This window comes from Taudactylus pleione, unplaced genomic scaffold (assembly GCF_031769625.1).
Source record: "Taudactylus pleione unplaced genomic scaffold, aTauple2 ptg000487l, whole genome shotgun sequence".
Classification (NCBI taxonomy): Eukaryota; Metazoa; Chordata; class Amphibia; order Anura; family Myobatrachidae; genus Taudactylus; species Taudactylus pleione.
In genome coordinates, this window is record NW_028284889.1 from 3075582 (window position 1) to 3095785 (window position 20204).

The window sequence follows — 20204 nt, forward strand, 5'->3', positions numbered from 1 at the left end:
CAGGTGTTCGAATACTTTGCCCATATAGTGTGTGTGTGTATACTGTACATATATATATTATGATAATTTGCAACATTTTCAGAAAAATAAAATACTACTCAACCTGTTGCTGTATATAATCTTATATGCAGAGATAATGATGTATACAGAGCAGCTGTGAATGGTTTGTTTCTATGGGGGTAATTTAATTCAGTGCAACGTTGAATAGCGCCAGGAATAAGTTCCCGAAGCAATTCAATTGTCCCCATTGCGCCCTGCACTTAAGCCGGGAGATGCAGGTTACGGTGCCTAATGCTGGGTGTTTAGTCATGGTAACCTACATTCTCCAACTGAAGTGCTGGCTGCGATGCTGTTAGCGCACACGCTAAGACTGAAACCAGCATTGCGGCACTAGTTTAGTGGGATTTCTGCTCGCACCTCTGGAGGGTGTGAGCAGAAAGCATCTAGTTGCATGTTCACAGTGGGGCCAATTCAATAGCTAGGGGGAACTCATTTCTGGTGCTATTAACATCACACTGAATTGAATTGCTCCCTATGAGTCCTCAGAATAGTCACAGTGGGAGCTGGGGTGTAGCTTGCTCTAATCATGTAAAATTAGCCCATTTAAAATATTACTGTAAATTAGGAAGGTTTTTGAACAAAATAAAAAATAAATGACAAGTGATCTAGGAAACACAAGATCATAGATATAGGAATGAGCAAATTCAAACTCGGTCACAAATCACTGGGGTAAGTGCAGTACTACTATGAAGGGTTGGGTATGGGATCCCGGCGGTCAGAATGACAACAGCGGCATCCCGATAGTCAGAATTCCGACACAATCAGGCAAGTACCCTAACCTTCCCCCATACCCACATTTCCAGCAGCCTGACCCTAACTTTCCCCCCTCCAAAGACTAAGCCTAACGTTCCCCCCCCAATCCTAACCCTCCCCCCCAACCCTAACCCGGGATTCCGCCACCAGTATTCTGACCACCAGGATGCCAACTACAACCCACTATGAAGAGGGCCACATATCTATTGTTTAGGCCATATACTGCGAGAACAATCATTTATCATTCTACAGACGTTGGAGGCCACAAGAAGTGCTTCAGGGGGTTTCATCTGGCATGACTTGAGGAGCCATTTTATTTAGTTATTACACAGAAGTGGGGTTGCAGAAGGGACAGACTACTGCTGTTTATTAAATAGATATATCGAACCTCTGCAGCTGGCACTGAGAAATTACTATAATTTTAAAGTGAAAAACCCTAATATCTACCAGTGCATATGCTGCATAGAAATGAACCAAAAATCTAGAACATAACCCAATAGTGATCACGGATTGTTTAATATGGAAAGCCTTACAAGGGCAACACACAGTCTAAAAGGGTCAGATATTTCAAAATCTGCACATACCTCAATTGTAGAGGGCTAATCTCTGGATCCCACATGTGCAAATGTATCTGAATCTCCTACAACAGCTGCTCATATGCATTATTCTGCCTGCTGAAAGGCATCTGAACACACTGTAAAGCTTCAGCTATGCCAAAACGAAATGTGTTGTACTATTCTACAGATCAGATTTCTCTGTATGAGAAACAAAAATATGAACTTCGTAAAAAAGTAAAAGGCACTGGGCCTCATTTACAGCTTTGTGTGTGTATGATCCTCATCTTGTATCACTAATGTGCACAATAAATATACAGTAAATGCATTTTCATGTGACTGTAATGAAATTAGCAGGGACAGAGCCATAGACGCACATGTCAAGTCGGTGCTAATGATGAATTTTAATAAAAATTAAAGAAAAAAGAAAAAAAAGCTTTTTGGAACTACAAGTGCCAGCATGCCCTTTTGGAAAACAAAACAAAAACTCAAAACAGAAAATGTAGACAAAAATCCTTTAATTGAAATAAATACTTTCCCAATCCCTAGTTCACCATTGTTCTACAGGGCCAATGCAGTATGTGTGTGAACGACATCTTTCATAGACATATCTTCTGTACACACAAGCAAATGCACTATGCTATATGTCATTGGTCGGGTCATTGATTGTGTACCAAGCACAAGGATTATTTACTAAGTGCAAATAAGTAATATACAAGACATATGATTTCAGTATCTAGTTTACATTTACAAGATCTAATTACAGTTTACTGCTAATGTCTGTGTGCAAGTAGTAATGTCACTACCATGATGCACTTTAGATAATACAGTATATTCATTATGTACAGTAATAGTAATTTCTTACCACTATTTCCAGGTGGCTGTAAGGAATCTCCAGTTATACTGCACCACTCAACCGGAAAGATGTCACGAGAGTCATATTTGCACCAATAGTCAAATGCTCCTCTCCATCCATCAAATGTAATAAAGATTTCTTCTCCTTTCACATCGCCAACTGTAGCTGGGCAGATTAGAAAAGGATTCTTCTTGTCCACAGCTTCCAGCTTCAATCCAGTTTTAAAAAAATTCTGAGATGGCTTTTGAGGTTCCTGGTTGATGATAATGATAAATTATTAATAAATTATGATCTTACACTCCCTACTTCTTTCGTCTTGTTCTGTACCACAAACACTATTAACGGATCGCCAAATAGATTTTGTGAATGGCCGCCATTCGGTCAATGGTATGCACACACCAATAGTGGTGGTAGCCGACTCCTTCCATCAAGCTATTAAGCCTAGGTGCACACAAAGCTTTTGATATTGTACACTGGTAATTTCTGACAGAAATAGTGTCCCACTAGGCTGTTTTAGTGGAGCGCCACACTCTGCCCGATTTTAAAGGGGCAAAATGTGCCCTGCCCTCTTAGCGGCACCCCTCTAAAAAGCCTTCCTTGTGCCTTCCTCACCCGCGGGCGGCAAAAAGGTTGCGGTGACAGATCACTGCAGGGTGAATAGATGCCATGCGCATGGCAGCTATTCACCGTGAGGGGAGAGCTTGGGGGAAGCCCAGCACTTACGGATATTAACAGTACCAAACAATGCAGGACAAGGACATGGTTTATACACTATGCTGCATTAGCGATTATTATGCTGCCCATCCACTAGCAGACCTCAAAACGACTGCACTATTATGACATTGGAATCGTGCAGTTGTTTGTCAGTCTGTGATGTGTCTACACTGAACGAGCAGTCGTTCAGCGCAGGCTCATCAATAATCTGCAAACATGCTAAACCTGACGTTATCGTCAGGATGTCCAGCATGTTTGCCCGATGATAGATGTCTAAATGACCAGCACACATTGCTGGTCGCTTTAGACATTTTTGCAAACGATTTATGAACGATTAAGATATAGTTATCGTTCAATCGCTCAACTTAATCGTCTAGTGGATGGGCACCTTAACACTTAAGCAGCAGGGCGTCAGCAACAGGTGCAGTTGTGGGAATTTAGGAGTAAGTGATAGTGTAGTTAAGGGAAGGAGAGACACATGATGGAAGAGGGCCTCGCTCATGAGAGCTTACATTCTAAAGGGGAGGGGCCGACAGACAGGGGTGACACAGATGGGGTAGTCAGTGATGAATGATCAGTGGGTTATAATGGAGCTGAAAGGCTTTAATGAAGAAGTGGGTTTTGAGAGCCTGTTAGAAGGTTAGAGGGGAGGCGGAGAGTCGGATAGAAAGACAGAGAATTCCAGATATAGGAAGCAGCACAAAATCTTGGAGATAGAAGTTGCAGTTGTGGAGAAAAGTGGGCAGGCAGGTGTGTGAAGGGAGAGGAGGTCAGAGATATAAATGGGAGAGGGATTTGTAAGAGTGTGAGAAGCTTAAATTGGGTTCTGAAGGGGAGTGGGAGCCAGTGTAGGGCTTGTAGTGTGGAGAGGCAGATGTAGACCGTTTGGAGAGAAAGAGGAGCCGAGCAGCAGCATTGAGGACAGATTAGAGTGAAGAGAGGTGGAAGTCAGGGAGGCCAGATAGGAGGAGGTTACAGTAGTCGAATCTGGAGATGACAAGTGAGTGGATGAGGGCCTTGGTAGCATCCAGGGTCTGATCCTGGAAATAATTTAAAAATGTAAACGGCAGGACTGAGAAAAATACTGAATGTGTGGTTTGAAGGAGAGAGAGGAGTCAAGGATAACTCCAAGACAGCGCACTTGGGGACTAGAGGAGATAGTTGTGCCGTTAATAGATAATTAAATAGTAGAAAGTGATGGTTTGAGGGAGGGTGAGAAGACTATCAGCTCAGTCTTAGACATGTTACGTTTAAGAAAGCCCTGGGACAGGAAGTGATAGAGAGACAGTTGGAGATGCGAGTGAGATGAGAGGGGGAGAGGTCAGGGGAGGAAAGGCAGATCTTTAGGATGATCTCATCAGCTCTTTTGACATCCAATATCATTCTATGCGGATGATACTCAGAAGTTGTATGGAGGGATAATGGGAGGGGGTGCAAGAACAGAACAATGTGGACACCTACCGTTAGTGGAAGTGGGAGGGAAAAGGAAGGAACAGTCAGAGAGGTAGTAGGATAGCCATTAGAGGGCAGTATCATGTAGAACAAAGGGAGTGAAGGATTTGCATGAGGAGAGGGTAGTCCACAGTGTCAAAAGCAGCAGAGAGGTCAAGGAGAATGAGCATAGAGTAGTGGCCCTTGGATTTGGCAACAAGGAGGGCTTCCCTGACTTTCATGAGGGCAGTTTCGGTGGAGTGGAGAGGACGGAACAAAGACTGAAATGAGTCAATGTGATGAAAGAAAGGTGGTAAGGCATTGGTAAACAATACGCTCAAGGAGTTTGGAGGCAAAAGGGAGGAGAGAGTTTGGTCGGTAGTTGGAGAGAGTGTTAGGATCATGGGTAGGTTTTTTTTTTTTTTTTTTTAAGGATGGGAGAGGCAAGTGCATGTTTGAATGCAGAAGGGACAGTGCCTGATGAGAGGGAATAATATAGGAGGTCGACATGATAACAGGAAGAAGGAGAGAGGTAGCGGAGGACTGGTTGAGGGCCATGACTTCCTCTACAGAAACAAGGGGGGAAAAGATGTCAGTTAGTAAGATGGCTGGGGAGGGGTGGTCTGGGAAAGGAAGGGGTGGAGTGCTGAAAGGCTGGTGGGATGCGATGTCCTGACATATGGAGTCAAATTTAGATGAAAAGGAGGTGGCAAATTCAAGAGAAGGGGATGCAAGGAGAGGGTGGGCAGATGGGTAGGTATGGATTCAATAAAAAATCTCATTGTTTGCGAATAGCATTCTATTATACATTTCTAACCCAAAAATCTAACTATGCCTGATAATGCCAAGGATCAAGGAATTTGGTTAAGTTTTAGGATTTAAAGTAGATTTAACCAGTTTGCTGCAGAGCCTATTTGGCAATTTTTGGCCTGGTCACTTTGCAACATTATAATCTGTAATTTATACAGTACAATTTTTCAGATGGCTTGATTTCCAGAAAGTAGCATTAATTTGAATGTTTCTCTTTACATGGCCAAACAAATGTTTTTTTCAATTGCAATTGTGAACTTAAATCAAATGTGTATATACGAGGGCTGATTGAAAAGTAATGAAATGGCCTCCGTTTTTCTGTCCCAAAGGTAGCTGTGGCCAGGGGCGGATTGGGCCACCGGGACATCGGGAAAGTTCCCGCTGGGCCGGTCCAATGCACCCCTCTGCAGGGCCGGTTGACAATGGCAGTTGTGGCAGAAAGCATATACACGGGCCGCTAGGCTCATCTTCCGCTCAGGCTCAGACGCGGCCCGGGCAGGGCAGTAGAAAGGGAGGTGCAGCCTGTGACGTCGCTCAGGGTGTGATTCCCTGTGGGCGGCACTGCTGCTGCTCCTCCAGACCATGAGAGTGCTGCCCCCAGTCCCCCACAGTGGCACAATCATGGTACTGTCTTGGTGCTGGTGAGCCTGCCGTTATAGATAATGCACGCACGGTGCACCCTATCGTGTCCGACTCCCCCCTCTTACTTTGGCATCAGGCGCCGGCGGCAGTTTACATGGTAACTGAGACGTGATGTCACAGCGTTACGACGTCTCATCCCCGAAAGAGCGCATGAAGAGAGGAGCACGTCTTCCGCCCGGCTTGAAACAAGTGTAGAAGTCTGCTGGAGGCTGGCCAAGAATAATGGTGGCACTTATGCAAGTAATCACAAGCAGAAGGCAACCATTGGCAGCTGCAGGACAATGTTCTTCCGTGAAGGTAAGTTATTTATCTTTTTATATATACATTACATCAGATTTCTTACTACTTTTACACTACATTATACACTAAAGATAGGTAGCCTGTGACTTTCCAGGAGTTGTTAACTACATGTCAGCAGGACATTTTGGGACTTCTAGTAGCACAATGTGTGAAAGAAGCACAGGTTGGCATAATGTGTTTGAAGAGGGCACATGCAGGCTTACTGCATGTAGACAGAGCACAAGCTCACATAATATTTGTGCAGGGGAAGAGGCTAGTATAATGTGTAGGAAAGGGGTATACACTGACATACACTGTGTTTAGGGGGCATAAATTGAAAGAAGGGTCACTTACATAATATGAATAATATTTAGCAGTAATTATATGCTGGTCTGTGGTATGGTACAATGCTTGCTGCCAACATGCTATTTTACTATGTTACCTGACAAACTGAGTAAACATATTTGCTGGCTAAATACTTTTTCCCCTACAGTAGCTCATAAGTTTTGGATTAATCTGCACTACACTATGCACAACCGCCTATACGATATTATACACTCTGCTCAAAACCAGAAATAGGCAACGTGTAACTGTACTGTTGTTGTCCAGCGTGTCATACACTATACATTTTACTACACTACCGCGCAGAGCCCCGTCACCTCAAATATGAGGTGTTAATGTGGTAATATGACCTCAGAACTTAGCAGAATGTTATCTAACAAATACATTTTTATTCCTAGTTATGGCTAATAAGTGTTTTATTGAGGATAGTTCCATGAACATTTAGGTCTTATATTATAAACAGAAATCTGGAATGACTAGTCTCTGCTCAGTATACATACAGTATAATGTACTCCCTTCTATAAAATTTGAGAGAGCTCTGTACAAAGTAATGTATCATATTTCTTTTTCACAGTAGTAGGTGCATTCTTTTTGTAATACACCATTCTAGTTTGAAAAACAACATCATACATGTACAGCAGCACATTCAAACATACATTGCTGTACTATAGACTGACATTGACAGTCGCACTGCATTTAGGAGCAATCTAAATGCCGCTTTCTCCAGATATTTTTTGCGTCCAACTCAGAATTAGGCCCTATGAGGAGGTAACCGCCTCCCGCAACAGACCCCACCCCCATTAGGGCTGCTTCCATAAATTTCCCGGGCTGGTTCTCCATCCCAATCCGCCCCTGGCTGTGGCAACGCTATGCTGGTTACTGTGAAGCTCATACATGGATGTGTCTGAATCTGCATAGTCTTCTTTGTTTGGTCAAAGCGAGTGGAAGATCTTCATACGTTTCGTCATGGTGGATGAGGAAGACGTGTCCGAGAGATTACGTCAGAGATGTGCGATTGACTTTTGTGTTAAACTTGGAAAAAGCGGAAATGAAACTCGTGAAATGTTACGGCAGCATACAGTGGAGAAACAATTAGCAGCGCTGCAGTATTTCAGTGGTGAAAGCACTTCAAAGAGGGTAATACGTAAGTGACTGATGAAGCGCATTCTGGGAGACCATCCACCGTGGTTACAGATGTCAACATTGCCAAAGCTGTGGAGATATTGCAAAATGACAGGTTAAATTTACGCAAAGTTTTGGATTCACTTGGCATCTCACTCGAATGGATTCAGCATATTGTGACAATGAAACTGAAAATGCATCGCATGCCAGGTGGGTATACCCAGAGATCTTTCATAAGAGCATATGCAAGTTGAATCGTGCAAGAACACTGTTCAACTGTTGGAGAAGATACCAGATTTCCTGACATCGATTGTGACATGTGACGAATCGTGGATTCGTCATTATGATCCGGAATCCAAACAATCCAGTGTATGGAAACATGCGAATTCACCTCTGCCCAAAAAATTCCATGCGATTCCTTCAGCGTGTAAAGTCATGCTTCTGCTGTTCTTTGATGCTCCCCGTGAACAGACAATTAATGTGACTACTATGCAAACATCCTGAAAACCCATTTGCTTGGAGCCATGAGGAAGAAAAGACAACATTTGCTGAAGAAACAGTGGTTTTTGCTCCAAGACAATGCCCAACCACATGTTGCTGCTGTTGCATTGGCAGCACTGACAAATTAATGAGACAGTGGGCTCTCCACCGTGATCTCCTGACTACCACATCCTAAGACCATAGGACCGGTTCCAGTGCAGTGACCTACCTTCTCCTGCTGCCCAGGGCTCCGGTGATCCGTATTGCAGGTGCCAGTGTCAGACGCGAGGGGGCTAGGTTCCGTCTGTTGGGTCTCTGTCGGGAGCGTGGCTGAATACACGGCGCCGCCAGGGACGGGCCTTCAGCACTGGTACAGGGCGGGAGTAGTGTCCTCGGCTGTCTCATCTTACCTCCTCGTGAAATCCTCTGCCGCGACCCTGTCCTTTGGTGCTACACGTCCTGCCTCTAGTGCCTGGCTTTCGCGGGTGTTGGCGGCCATTGCTGAAGGGAAATTACACTTGTGCTCTCTTCTTCCTGAAGGCCACCTGCTGATGGTTCACAGTATTGCCTGCTCTATAGTCTTGTATCTGCTACAATGGGCAAATAAGGACATGCTGCTGCAGCAGCAGCCAAGTTGGAGCACTATTCCAGATCCTCCACTCCCCAACTACCTTCTAGTGGTGACTCCCGGGGACCCCCTTAACCGCCTCAGGATACTCAGCTGTCTCCCCTGGAATCCCAATCCCATGCTTCCTCCTCCTCATCATCACCAGAGGTCACCCTTCAACAGGTTCTGGAGTTAGTCAATACAAGTGAGCAGAAGTTAATAAAATAGGGAATGTACAGGCTAACTTATCCTTTCTATTTCAGGATCTGCAACGTGTCCGCGAGATATAGAGATATATTGCTGATATAGAGGGTCGGCTGAGAGGAAATAACTTTCGTTTTGTTGGCTTACCAGAAAAGGAAGAGGGGTCATCTCCTGAGGTCTTCTTGGAAAAATGGCTTGTGGAAACGTACGGTCGTGACTCATTCTCAGCTCAATTCGCGGTGGAAAGGGCTCATCGAGCCATTGCCTCCTGGGGCCCCTCCGCGCACCTTCATAGCAAAATTCTTGCACTATTTTGACTGGGACTCTGTTCTCCAACTGGCAAGGGTGAAGGGCCCACTGGAATGTAATGGAGTGAAAGTCTCTGCGTTTCCGGGTTTCGCTGCTGAATTTCAGAGAGACAGGGCTAAATTCATCCCTATTAAAAGGCATCTTTATGATCTGAACATACAGTATGCCATGTTGTTTCCATTGAAATTGAGAGTTGTGGCGGATGGAGAGTCAAAATTTTTTGTTTCCCCTCGCGAAGCTGCAGCATGGTTGGACCATAGGGTGCCTGGTGCCAGACAATTGGCTCCTGATTGATTCTTCTATTTTTGGCCACACGTAGTTAAGTCACTGCTTTTTCCCATATGCAACATTACTTGCTGTACTGAAGGCGCATAATTTCATGTATTTGTACCTATTAGTGCGATGCTAACTGTTGTATTGATGTGAGAGCACTGCAGCAGGTTTTTTTTATTTTATTCTCCTTTATGTCTATGTTTGCATTTATATTTCAGACGGTAATGCACTAGAAAATCGAAAGTATATATATGTTTAAGTTCTATTGGTCCTATATATGCTGGAGAGCTTCATTGTTTTGGTGGGTTTTGTTTTCTTTTTGCTTCGCCACTTGGCTGGACTCCACGGTATAGTGGGTAGTTAATGCTAGGTTGTATTTTGGGATTAGGTATGCCAATATTTGGGGTGGTATACAGGGTGGGGGGAGGTTGTTGGGGTTATGTATGGTTATGTTATACATGGATTTTTTTTTTGCTTGCACTGTACTGGTCATTGTGTGATATTCCCATTTTATATGGAGGGTCTGCTTTGGGCCTGATGTTCTTCCTGTCACCTACACTCGTTATTTACGTAAATGTTGAATTTGCTGACCTGGAATGTAAGTGGCGATAATGACAAGATTAAACGGTCGCTAGTTCTTAAAATTCTTAAACAATACGGGCCGGATATTGCTTTCTTGACTGAGACCCATTTGGTGGGTGGCAGAGTGCTTTCTTTAAAACGTCCGTGGTTAGGTTGGGGATAACATGCCTCCCACACTACATCCTCTAGGGGGTTATCAATACTCATAAATAAAAATGTACCATTTGTATTAAACAGAGTCCAAACTGACACTTATGGGAGGTATGTGTTTTTAGACTGTATAATTCACTCCACTCCGCTCTTCTTGTTGGCAGTTTATGTCTCTCCTCCATTTAACTATGATGTATTAAAGTTAGCAACTGGATTTATTGCTGATTCTCCTAACACTCATGTTATATGTCTGGGGGACTTCAAAAACATTATAAATGGATATTTGGACAGATGGCGGCAGACACCTGGTACTCAGTGGACAGCAAATACTAGCTTTGCCAGGTTCATTGAAGGGTTAGGATGGGTAGATGCCTGGCGCAAAAAGTACCCTGAGGTGCGCCAGTTTTCCTGTTTCTCCACCTCATTTAATTCCTTCTCTAGGATTGATATGGCACTGGTCTCGCCCGACTTACTCTCTACGATTACCAAAATTGAATATATGACAAGGGGGTGTCAGACCACTCCCCGTTGGTAATGGGATTGGATTTAGGTCGGCTCAAGAGGACAGAGATTCTGGAAGTTGCATCCCTCTTGGCTGACGCAGATGGGAGCAGGGTCTGAGCTTGAGGCTTTATGGACAGGATATTTTGGTGATAACTCTGTTTCTGCTAGACCAGATGTGGTTTGGGATTCATTTAAAGCATTCTTGAGGCGCACTTTGTTGAAAAGGGTGGGCAAAATTAAAAAAATATTAGAGAGACAAGGAAGTCAAGTTGGAATGCACTTGTAAAAACTTTGAACTCCAGCTTTTACAAACTGGGCTTGACGCCTCTCGTACTAATTGGTTGGCTGCTCAGGAAGCATGGACTGCCCACTTATTAGATAGAACTAATCGCCAGCTTCAATTCCGAGCTAATTCCCAATATGTACATGCTGATAGACAGGGTAGTTACCTTGCAAGACTGGCCCAATCTGCTCGACCCACTAATACCATTTCAGAGATTGTCGGGGGGGGGGGGGTCTGTGGCTACATCCATCTCTGATATAGCAGGTGTCTTTCTATCATTCTATAAAGATGTTTATAGGTCCCATTTGTCGAGTGATTTGATAGCTATACGAGCATATATTTAGTCGACTGTGCTGATGCGCCTATCTCCAGAGGCCAGGACGCAAGGTACGCTGCTGCGTTGGCGCTACCCTGCAGACTCTACAGTGTAGAGGGCACTTGCGTGCCGCAAATTGACAAGCATCACTTTACAGTAAGTCATCATCACTCAATTCGTCCCTCGCCCCGGACAGAAAGACTCCTCCGATAGGCGCACAGCTGTGCCGCTGTTCCATGGAGGCTTGGAACTGACTACTCTGACTCCGGGAAGCATGTGCTGACTGGGAGGTAGAGCCAAGGCGACGCACTGCACATGTCATTCAGAGGAGCCGCACTTCAGGGTTCTAGTGCCCTTAACAAATAATGAGACTCTGCCACCAGCTACAGTGCATCAGGAAGCAGCTTCACAGAGGACTGCACACGGTGACCAGGTAAGGCATTCTCTGCACACTCCACAACTACATGAAGTATTTCCCTCTGCCATCTCCCCCTATTCCTACTCTTTCCCCCAGTTCCCCCTATTCTTCCTCTCTCCCCCAGTTCCCCCTATTCCTCCTCTCTCACCCAGATCCCCCAATTCCTCCTCTCTCTCCCAGTTCCCCCTATTCCTACTCTCTCTCCCTAATTCTCCTATGTTGGATCTCTCTCTCGATCTCAATTTTTTTTTACATGATCTTCCCTGCTATGTACTAAATGTAATTTGCAGGGACAGCGGTAGCACTAACCGGTTTCCCTGCAAGTTACATGCCTGACGGCTGTGGGAATGTCTCCATCGGCTCAGAGTGGTTTGTGCCATTTTCAGATTGCGTAAACCAAAAGTGACCAAACTCTGAAAAGCTACACTTTTTTTGAATTTGATACATACGTGTCAGACTGCAGTCCCCATTGACATTGAAGGGGACTGTGGTTGCAGTGGTAGTTAGCCTTTTCCAGGAGATTTCTGTGAAATTTCCTGCATTAGGCTATTAGTACATACCCGTGATACATAAAATTATGCAGAAATTGTAGTTTATGCATAACTTAATAATTAGGCCTCATAGTTCATATTTATCTGTGTAATGTTTATTCCACTAGGGGGAACCAAAATCGATAAATTGCTTACCAAAAAAATTAGCCTCGGGCCGGCCCTGCCAGAGGCTAGAGCCTTTCTCAATGCCTCACTAACTTTGGAGGAGGTAGATGGGGCCATTAGTTCTTTTCCCAGGGGTAAAGCGCTGGGTACGGACAGCATCCCAGTCGAGGTCTATAAAAAGCATGCCAGTGTATTTGTCCCTAAATTATTAGAGCTTTATAATAATTTGTTTGAACTGAACACCCTCCCACCATCTATGTCAGAAGCACTAATTATAGTTTTGTTAAAACCAGATAAAGACCCCAGGTTAGCAGACTCTTATCGTCCTATGTCTTTAATACCTATGGATGTGAAAATTCTGGCTAAAATCCTGTCTCTAAGACAGAAGTGATAACCTGGTTCAGTGATCCACTCTGATCAGACCGGCTTCATGCCGGCGAAGTCCACTTCTATAAATGTGAGGAGTTTGTTTACTCAAGTCCAGGCCTCTCATGGGGACGAGTCCTCCTCAGTTATTGTGTCTTTGGTTGCAGCCAAAACTTTTGATTCAGTGGAGTGGCCGTTCCAATGGGAGTTCATTAACTGTATGGGATTTGGCCCTGTTTATTTACGGTGTGTTTAGCTGCTATACTACAGGCCTGTCGCTAGGATCTCTGTGAATGGGTTTATCTCCTCACCCTTCCTATTAGAGAGGGGTACGAGGCAGGGTTTCCCACTGTCCCTGGCGCTCTTTGCATTGGCAATTGAGCCCCTTGCTTGTATTCTGAGGTCTCATCCCAAAATTGTGGGTCTTCAATTAGACACTAGAACAGACACTGTGGCTTTGTACGCCGATGATTTACTTTTATTTTTTAATGATTATATAGCGGCCATGCCTACAGCTCTTCAGGTTATTAATGAATTTGGCGTTTACTCTGGGTTAAAAAATAATTGGAATAAATCCTTTATCCTCCCTCTTAGAGGACAACCTCCATTGTCCTCTCCCATTTCTCTCCCACTGAGATGGGTATCCCAGTTTAAATATTTGGGTATTTGCATTACTAATTCCCCACAGGATTATATCAAGCTTAAATTGGACCCTCTTATTGTTTATTTAAAAGACAAAATTAAAATTTGGAATAAATTGCCCCTAAGGGTTACAGGCAGGATTAACCCGATCAAGATGATAGTACAACCTAAATTCTTATATATACTTTTACAGTCTCCAGTGTTTATTCCTGCCTCTTTTTTTTGCAAATTGAATAGTATGCTATCCTCCCTGATATGGGTGAATAGACACCCTCGTGTCAGATTAAAACTGTTGATGAGACCTAGATCCGCTGGTGGGCTGGCGCTCCCTAATTTTCGACTATATTACTATGCGGCACAGCTAATGCATGCGAGTGCTGGCTTCATGATGGTCCTCCTACTGCCCTGCGCTCACTGCTGGTGTCTCAGGATTCCCCTGGTCATACGCCCTTACAGGCCTTGTTGAGTGATAGAGTTAATAGACCCCTTCCACAGATAATAATACAGGCTGTTCAGATTTGGAGGGCAGCCTCCGTTATTACGCAGTTTACTGGGCTGGATCCCGATATTCCTTTGTGGAAGTCTAGGGCATTGCCCGAATTGAGATCACATCAAATTAGACAGGTTTGGGGCCCTAGGGGTATCCATTCTCTGGAACATTTATATGATAACTCTACACTTAAACCCTTTTCTCAACTGCAGGAGGAGTTTTCTCTGCCTAGATCCTATTTTTACAGATTTCTGCAACTTAAGGTGGGTACACACTATACAGATAAATCTGCAGATCGAGTGATCTGCAGATGTAGCTGCAGATGATGGTTGTTCGTACACACTGAACACCCATCATCTGTGCCTGCACGCAGTTCCCGGCGACCAGGGGGCGTGTCCCGGCAGACATATCTGTTCATCGGCTGTGCAGCACAGCCAATGCGATATGTCGGTGAACGCCGACATTCACCGACATATCGCGGGTACACACTGCCCGACGGGCAACAGATACATTGGCCGATCAATTGATCGCCCAATGTATCTGTCAGTGTGTACCCAGCTTTAGACATGTGGACGTGCTCAGTTTAGTAATGGTCCTCCTATTATAAAGTCCTCTCCTCTGAATATAGCACTTATCTCACTGGGCCCCCGCAGGTCTTTGTCCTGTATTTATTCATACCGTTCATCTTATTACCATGAACCCAAATTACCTTGTCTTAAGGGTAAATAGGAGGCGGATGTGGGTTCCATAGATGATAGAAGCTGGGATATAGCTCTGAGTGTTTCCCGTAACTCCACAGCCTCCGTCAAATTTCAGCAAATTCAGCTTTATATTTTACATAGAGTTTACTTAACCCCAATTAGGCTGGTGAAGTTTGGTGGCCATACTTCTAATGTTTGCCCAAAATGTCAAACAGATGTTGGTACTTTTTGGCATTTACTGTGGGATTGCCCCATACTTCAAATCTTTTGGAGAAAGGTCATAAATGTTATATCCAATACTTGGATACCTGCTCCTCTTCTCACGCCGGTGGTGTGTTGTCTGGGGGTCTTGGAGGATGCCGTTCTTGATAATTATGCTAGACAATATGCCATTAATATGTGCACTTTGGCTAAGGTTAGCGTTGCCCGGACCCGGTTGGCCTCTCAGGGACCAGATTATTGTGCAAGACGCACCACAGTTCGGCATGAGAAATACCTTTATCTAACTCGAAAGGCAGAGTTCAAGTTTGACCACATCTGGAGTAGATGGCAGAATTCCATATATGCTCTTCCTGATGTGTAAATGTTTGTTGTGGCGTTATCTTGGATTTAGCTGTATGTTATTATTTATTTCAAATATATTTGTCACACTGAGCAATTTTTGTTCAATGTTTATGTATGGTATCGGTGCAGGCTTGGGGGAAGCTCCTCTTCTCCCTCTTATTATTTATTTTTTGTTAGTGGTCAATATAATGTGTATTGTTCATTGAGTGACATGTTTGGTACTAATGTGTATAAATGTCCTAATTGCTCCATAATTGATAGTATATTTTTGTGTTTAGGACTGAACTAAAGTTTATATGTTTACGTATATATGTGCAGAATTCTTATACAGATGGGATTCTTTCTACTAGCAAATTATCGTATAGATGTATGTGTACGGCTACGAATACGTAATACAATATGTTGTGTCCATATATTTGTCATGTTAATTTATCAGGACTATGTTTTCTTTTTGTTTTATTGTTGATAATTTGAAATTTCAATAAAAACTACTCAATTTAAAAAAAATTAATTAATGAGACAGCCCTGGAACACTCTCCATATAGCCCAGACTTCGCGTTCTGTGATTTCTGGACATTCTCAACCCTGAAATAACAACTGCACTGAAAAAAGTTATCAACAGATGATGAAGTGAAAAATGCCACAGCTGCAACACTAAAAGTGATGTCACAAAACAGTCTTTGAATCATTGTTGAAATGCTGCAAAAAAAATTATTGAATGTGAAGGACGTTACTTTGAAAGAAAAGTGCCCAGATCCTGTGGAGTTATCGGATCTCATTAATTTTCATTCAGCCCTACACACACACACACACACACACACACACACACACATATATATATATATATATATATATATATATATATATATCATCTTATTGATTCAGTTAATGTATCTCTGAAAGTCTCTACCAGGTTTCAAAAAAATGTTGGGATTTGTTTTTCATTTTGGAGAGAGGAGAGTTCCCTGTATCCACGTGTGATAAATTTGTTTTTCCACTCTTTTGGAGATTCTGATCTCTTTTTGTAAGGCATCTAATATAACCCATTCAGGAGTAAAAAGTAGGTAATTAACTACTTTCTTGGTGACAAATTTCCACAACTATAATGGGGATCTGCATGGTACACTGTTTTCCAGAATATTCCCTACACATGGGATTCATTAAGAGCTTTTTTCCTTGGTACATTTAACTCCTACCTTTTTAAAGCATGAGGCTGGTGCCATTTCAGCTCCATTCAGTGTTCTTAAAAGAAACATTGGCCACGAAGAGGCATTCATCCTGAAACCTGGGGAAGTTGAAGAAAAACCATGTCACTATGATAATCATGTATAGCGCCATTGTTAGTATCTGATCTTATTCCGTAAACTGTGCATATTAACTTTTTTGGAGTGGAAAATTTAAAATACAACTAAATTATTCTATATTATCATCGTATTAGGGCAGTAATCCTGAATCCTGCAAACAGGGAGATGGGAGGTGTGGGCTGAATGCTCTTCTCCTGGGAATGTGGAGCTTGGCTGAGATATCATCTTGCTTAACACTGACATGAACTAAAAGGATAACATGGAGGAGCAGAAGCCTGCATTTTCACATGTAAGAAACTTCATGCCAGTGATAAGCACTCCGTGTGGTTAACCCATGGGGGTAATAAAAACATGAATGAGTATCAGTGTTTTAAGCAGACCCCCAACCATTCGTGCCCTAGGTAAATGTTTAGGTTCAGCAATGGTAGTGCCAGCCCTGCCTGCAGAGTACAAACTGCCATTATAATCATGGACTACACTGTATTAGGACCATAAACCAGTAATTATATTGAAAATAATAATGAGTTGTGTAGTACACAATATATTGCAGTAAAAAAAAATAATAATACATTATCTAGACCCCTATGTCCTTACCCAATGGTGGCTGCAGCATATCTCCTCTTTTTTCACATGTGCCAATGGGTTGGATGTCAGACGAGTCTACCAACCTCCAAAAGTCATTTTTGTCATCGCTGCCGTCCAGTCGTAGGCGTAAACGGGCTCCAGAGGTTCCAATCACAGCGGCTATACAAACAGATGTAATGTTTCGAGGGTCATGAGCTTCCAGTTTCATCCCAATCTTAAAATCATTGCTTGATGGAGTCCTAGGCTACAAAACAAACAATAAGTACAAACTGTAGGATAGTATGAATAATAATAATAATAATTATATATGTACACACACACACACACACACATATATAGAGAAAGTGAAAATGATGGGCGGCACTCCAGGTCTTTGATGAGTAAAAAAAAAAAAAAAGAGTTATGGTATAGCATACCTTTGTTAACTCTTTTTCTTCGAGGTACATGTTGTCCACAGCCAATACGTTGGGTATGAATCCCGGTCACCAAACGAGCTCTCTGGCTCCCAGGATGCACCGGGTCCCTCCTCATATACCCCACCCCCTCCCTCAGGTAGCCAATTCGTTACCAAGCTCAAGCAGGTGAAGACAAAAACAAAGGGTAAGAAAGAAGAAACCCATACTCATGAGTCCAGACTCTCAAGAGAAACATTTTACGGAAACCCCCGCCCCCGGAACTACAGGTGCGTCTGGGTGGGTGTCCTGTGGACCCCATGGACCTCGAAGAAAAAGAGTTAACAAAAGGTATGTTATACCATAACTCTTATTTTCTTCTTCGGGGTCCATAGCCAATAAGTTGGGGATATCCCAAAGCACTAACCCTACGGGCGGGGACGCTCCTGACTCTCGGAAGAGAGGAGAATCCTACGCCCGAAGGAGGCATCCTGAGAGGCAAATGTGTCAAAGGCATAAAATTTTACAAAGGTATGGATGGAAGACCATATGGCTGCCCTGCATAATTGCTCAGCAGAAGCACCCCGACGGGCCGCCCACGACGGACCTACCGCCCTAGTAGAATGTGCCGAATTACTGAATCCGGCACCCGCATGCCAGTCTGTGTATAAGCCAATGAAATTGCCATGCGAATCCACCTGGCCAGTGTCTGTTTATTGGCTGGCCAGCCACGCTTATGACAACCATAAAGCACAAAAAGTGAATCAGACTTCCTCCATTTGCTAGTGCATGTCACATAAATTCTCAATGCACGGACCACATCCAGGGAAGCCTCTCCTGTCTAGAGACTAGAACCCTGAAACGCTGGAACTACTATTTCTTCATTAATATGAAATTTAGACACTACTTTCGGAAGGTAACCCTCCCTAGTACGTAGTACTGCTCTATCTTGATGAAACACCAAGAACGGGGCACGGAAGGAAAGTGCAGCTAAATCCGAGCAAGAAGAAACACTGACTTTGCTGTTAGCCACTTGATGTCTATTGAATTTAAAGACTCGAACGGAGGAGCCTGTAAAACCCCCAGAACTAGAGTCAAATCCCACGGAACAACCGGGGGAACGAAGGGAGGCTGAATCCTCAACACCCCGTGAAAAAAGGCCCTTATATCACCGTTTGAAGAAAATCAAGCACTCTGGAGATCAGAAATTTCTCTGGGTCATATCTTTTCAGTTCACACCACTGAAAGAAAGTATGCCAAATTCTATAGTATATGCGAGCGGAGGATGGTTTCCATGCCTTCAGCATCATCCGTATAACGGACTCGGAAAACCCCTTCTTCCTCAAGATGGCCTCCTCAAGAGCCATGCCGTCAAAGTTAGCAGATGAAGATCCGGGTACCAGCAAGGACCCTGTAGCAACAGATCCGGTCTCAATGGCAGAGGCCATGGAGTGTCTACGGAGAGAGACTGTAGATCTGTGAACCAGTGATGCCTCGGCCATGCCGGAGCTATTAATATCACGGTACTGCCCTCTTGTTTGATCTTTCTGACGATTCTGGGAAGAAGAGCAAACGGCGGGAACAGATATACCAGCTTGTAATGCCACTTTACTACCAGTGCGTCTACAAACTCGGCTCTTGGATCTCTGGTCCAGGATCCGTACCAGAGAAGCTTGTTGTTCCTTCTTGATGCCATAAGATCTATTTTCTGGTAGACCCCACCTGTCCACAAGGTTCCGAAAAACCTGTGGATGTAGGGCCCACTCTCCTGCATTTATCTCCTGCCAACTGAGAAAGTTGGCCTCCCAAATCAGGACTCCCGGAATGAACACGGCAGATATCGTGGGAAGATGACCCTCTGCCCACACCAGGATTTTTGATACCTCTGCCAAGGCAGCCCGACTCCTTGTGCCCCCCTGATGATTTAGGTAGGCAACTGCGGTGCGATTGTCCGACTGTATCTGCACCAGCCTGTCCTTTAGGATTTCCCGAGCCTGAACTAAAGCTTTGAATATAGCTCCTAGCTCCAGGATGTTTATCGGTAGCCGGCTTTCCACCACTGACCACTTTCCTTGGAAAGCGTGTGACCCCCATCAAAGTGGCGTCGGTTTTGAGCAATGTCCAATCCGACACCCAAAAGGGGCGACCCTGCCTGAGATGCTTTGTCTGCATCCACCAGGACAGGGACAAACGCACCTCTGGAGAGAAATGCAGCAACTGAGACCTGATCGTGTGGTAATCCTTGTTCCAGCGAGACAGAATTAATTGCTGCAGTAGTCTGGAGTGGAATTGAGCGTATTCCACCATACTGAAAGTGGACACCATCGACCCCAGGACCTGCATGGCCACTAGAACAGATATCTGTCTGTTGCGGAGCAATCTGCGTATTCGCGATTGTAAGGCAAGAATCTTCTCCTCCGGCAGATATATTTTCTGCACCACGGAGTCCAATCTTGCTCCCAAGTGACACATCTGTTGTACCGGACAGGGTGACTACTTTTTCCAGTTTATGTCCCAGCCGTGACTGTACAGACATGACAGTGTCAGCCCCAAATGATCCTGTAACTGCTGCGGGGACTGCCCTAGCAACAGGAGATCGTCCAAGTAAGGCAAGATTCTGACGCCTTGGCGTCTGAGGCATGCCATCATCACCGCCATCACCTTGGTGAACACCCGAGGGGCTGTGGACAAGCCAAAAGGTAGGGCCTGGAACTGAAAATGTTCTCCCCCTACCACAAGACGAAGAAATTTTTGATGGGCCTGCGTGATTGGTATGTGGAGGTAGGCATCCTGTATATCCAAGGATACCATATAG

At 44.1% G+C, this 20204-nt stretch overlaps 1 protein-coding gene across 3 annotated transcripts in view; it reads right to left on the minus strand.

Annotated features, from left to right (window-relative positions):
- The window catches only part of SCML2 (Scm polycomb group protein like 2), a 171697-nt gene that overhangs the window by 92777 nt on the left and 58716 nt on the right, over positions 1–20204 (minus strand). For all 3 annotated transcript variants that reach the window (XM_088449526.1, XM_088449524.1, XM_088449525.1), the window contains exons 4-6: positions 17007–17241; positions 16305–16393; positions 2233–2476 (exon numbers count right to left, since the gene is read on the minus strand). In XM_088449526.1, the coding sequence (XP_088305652.1) occupies positions 2233–2476; positions 16305–16393; positions 17007–17241 (568 nt within the window). The remainder of the gene's footprint in view (positions 1–2232; positions 2477–16304; positions 16394–17006; positions 17242–20204) is intronic.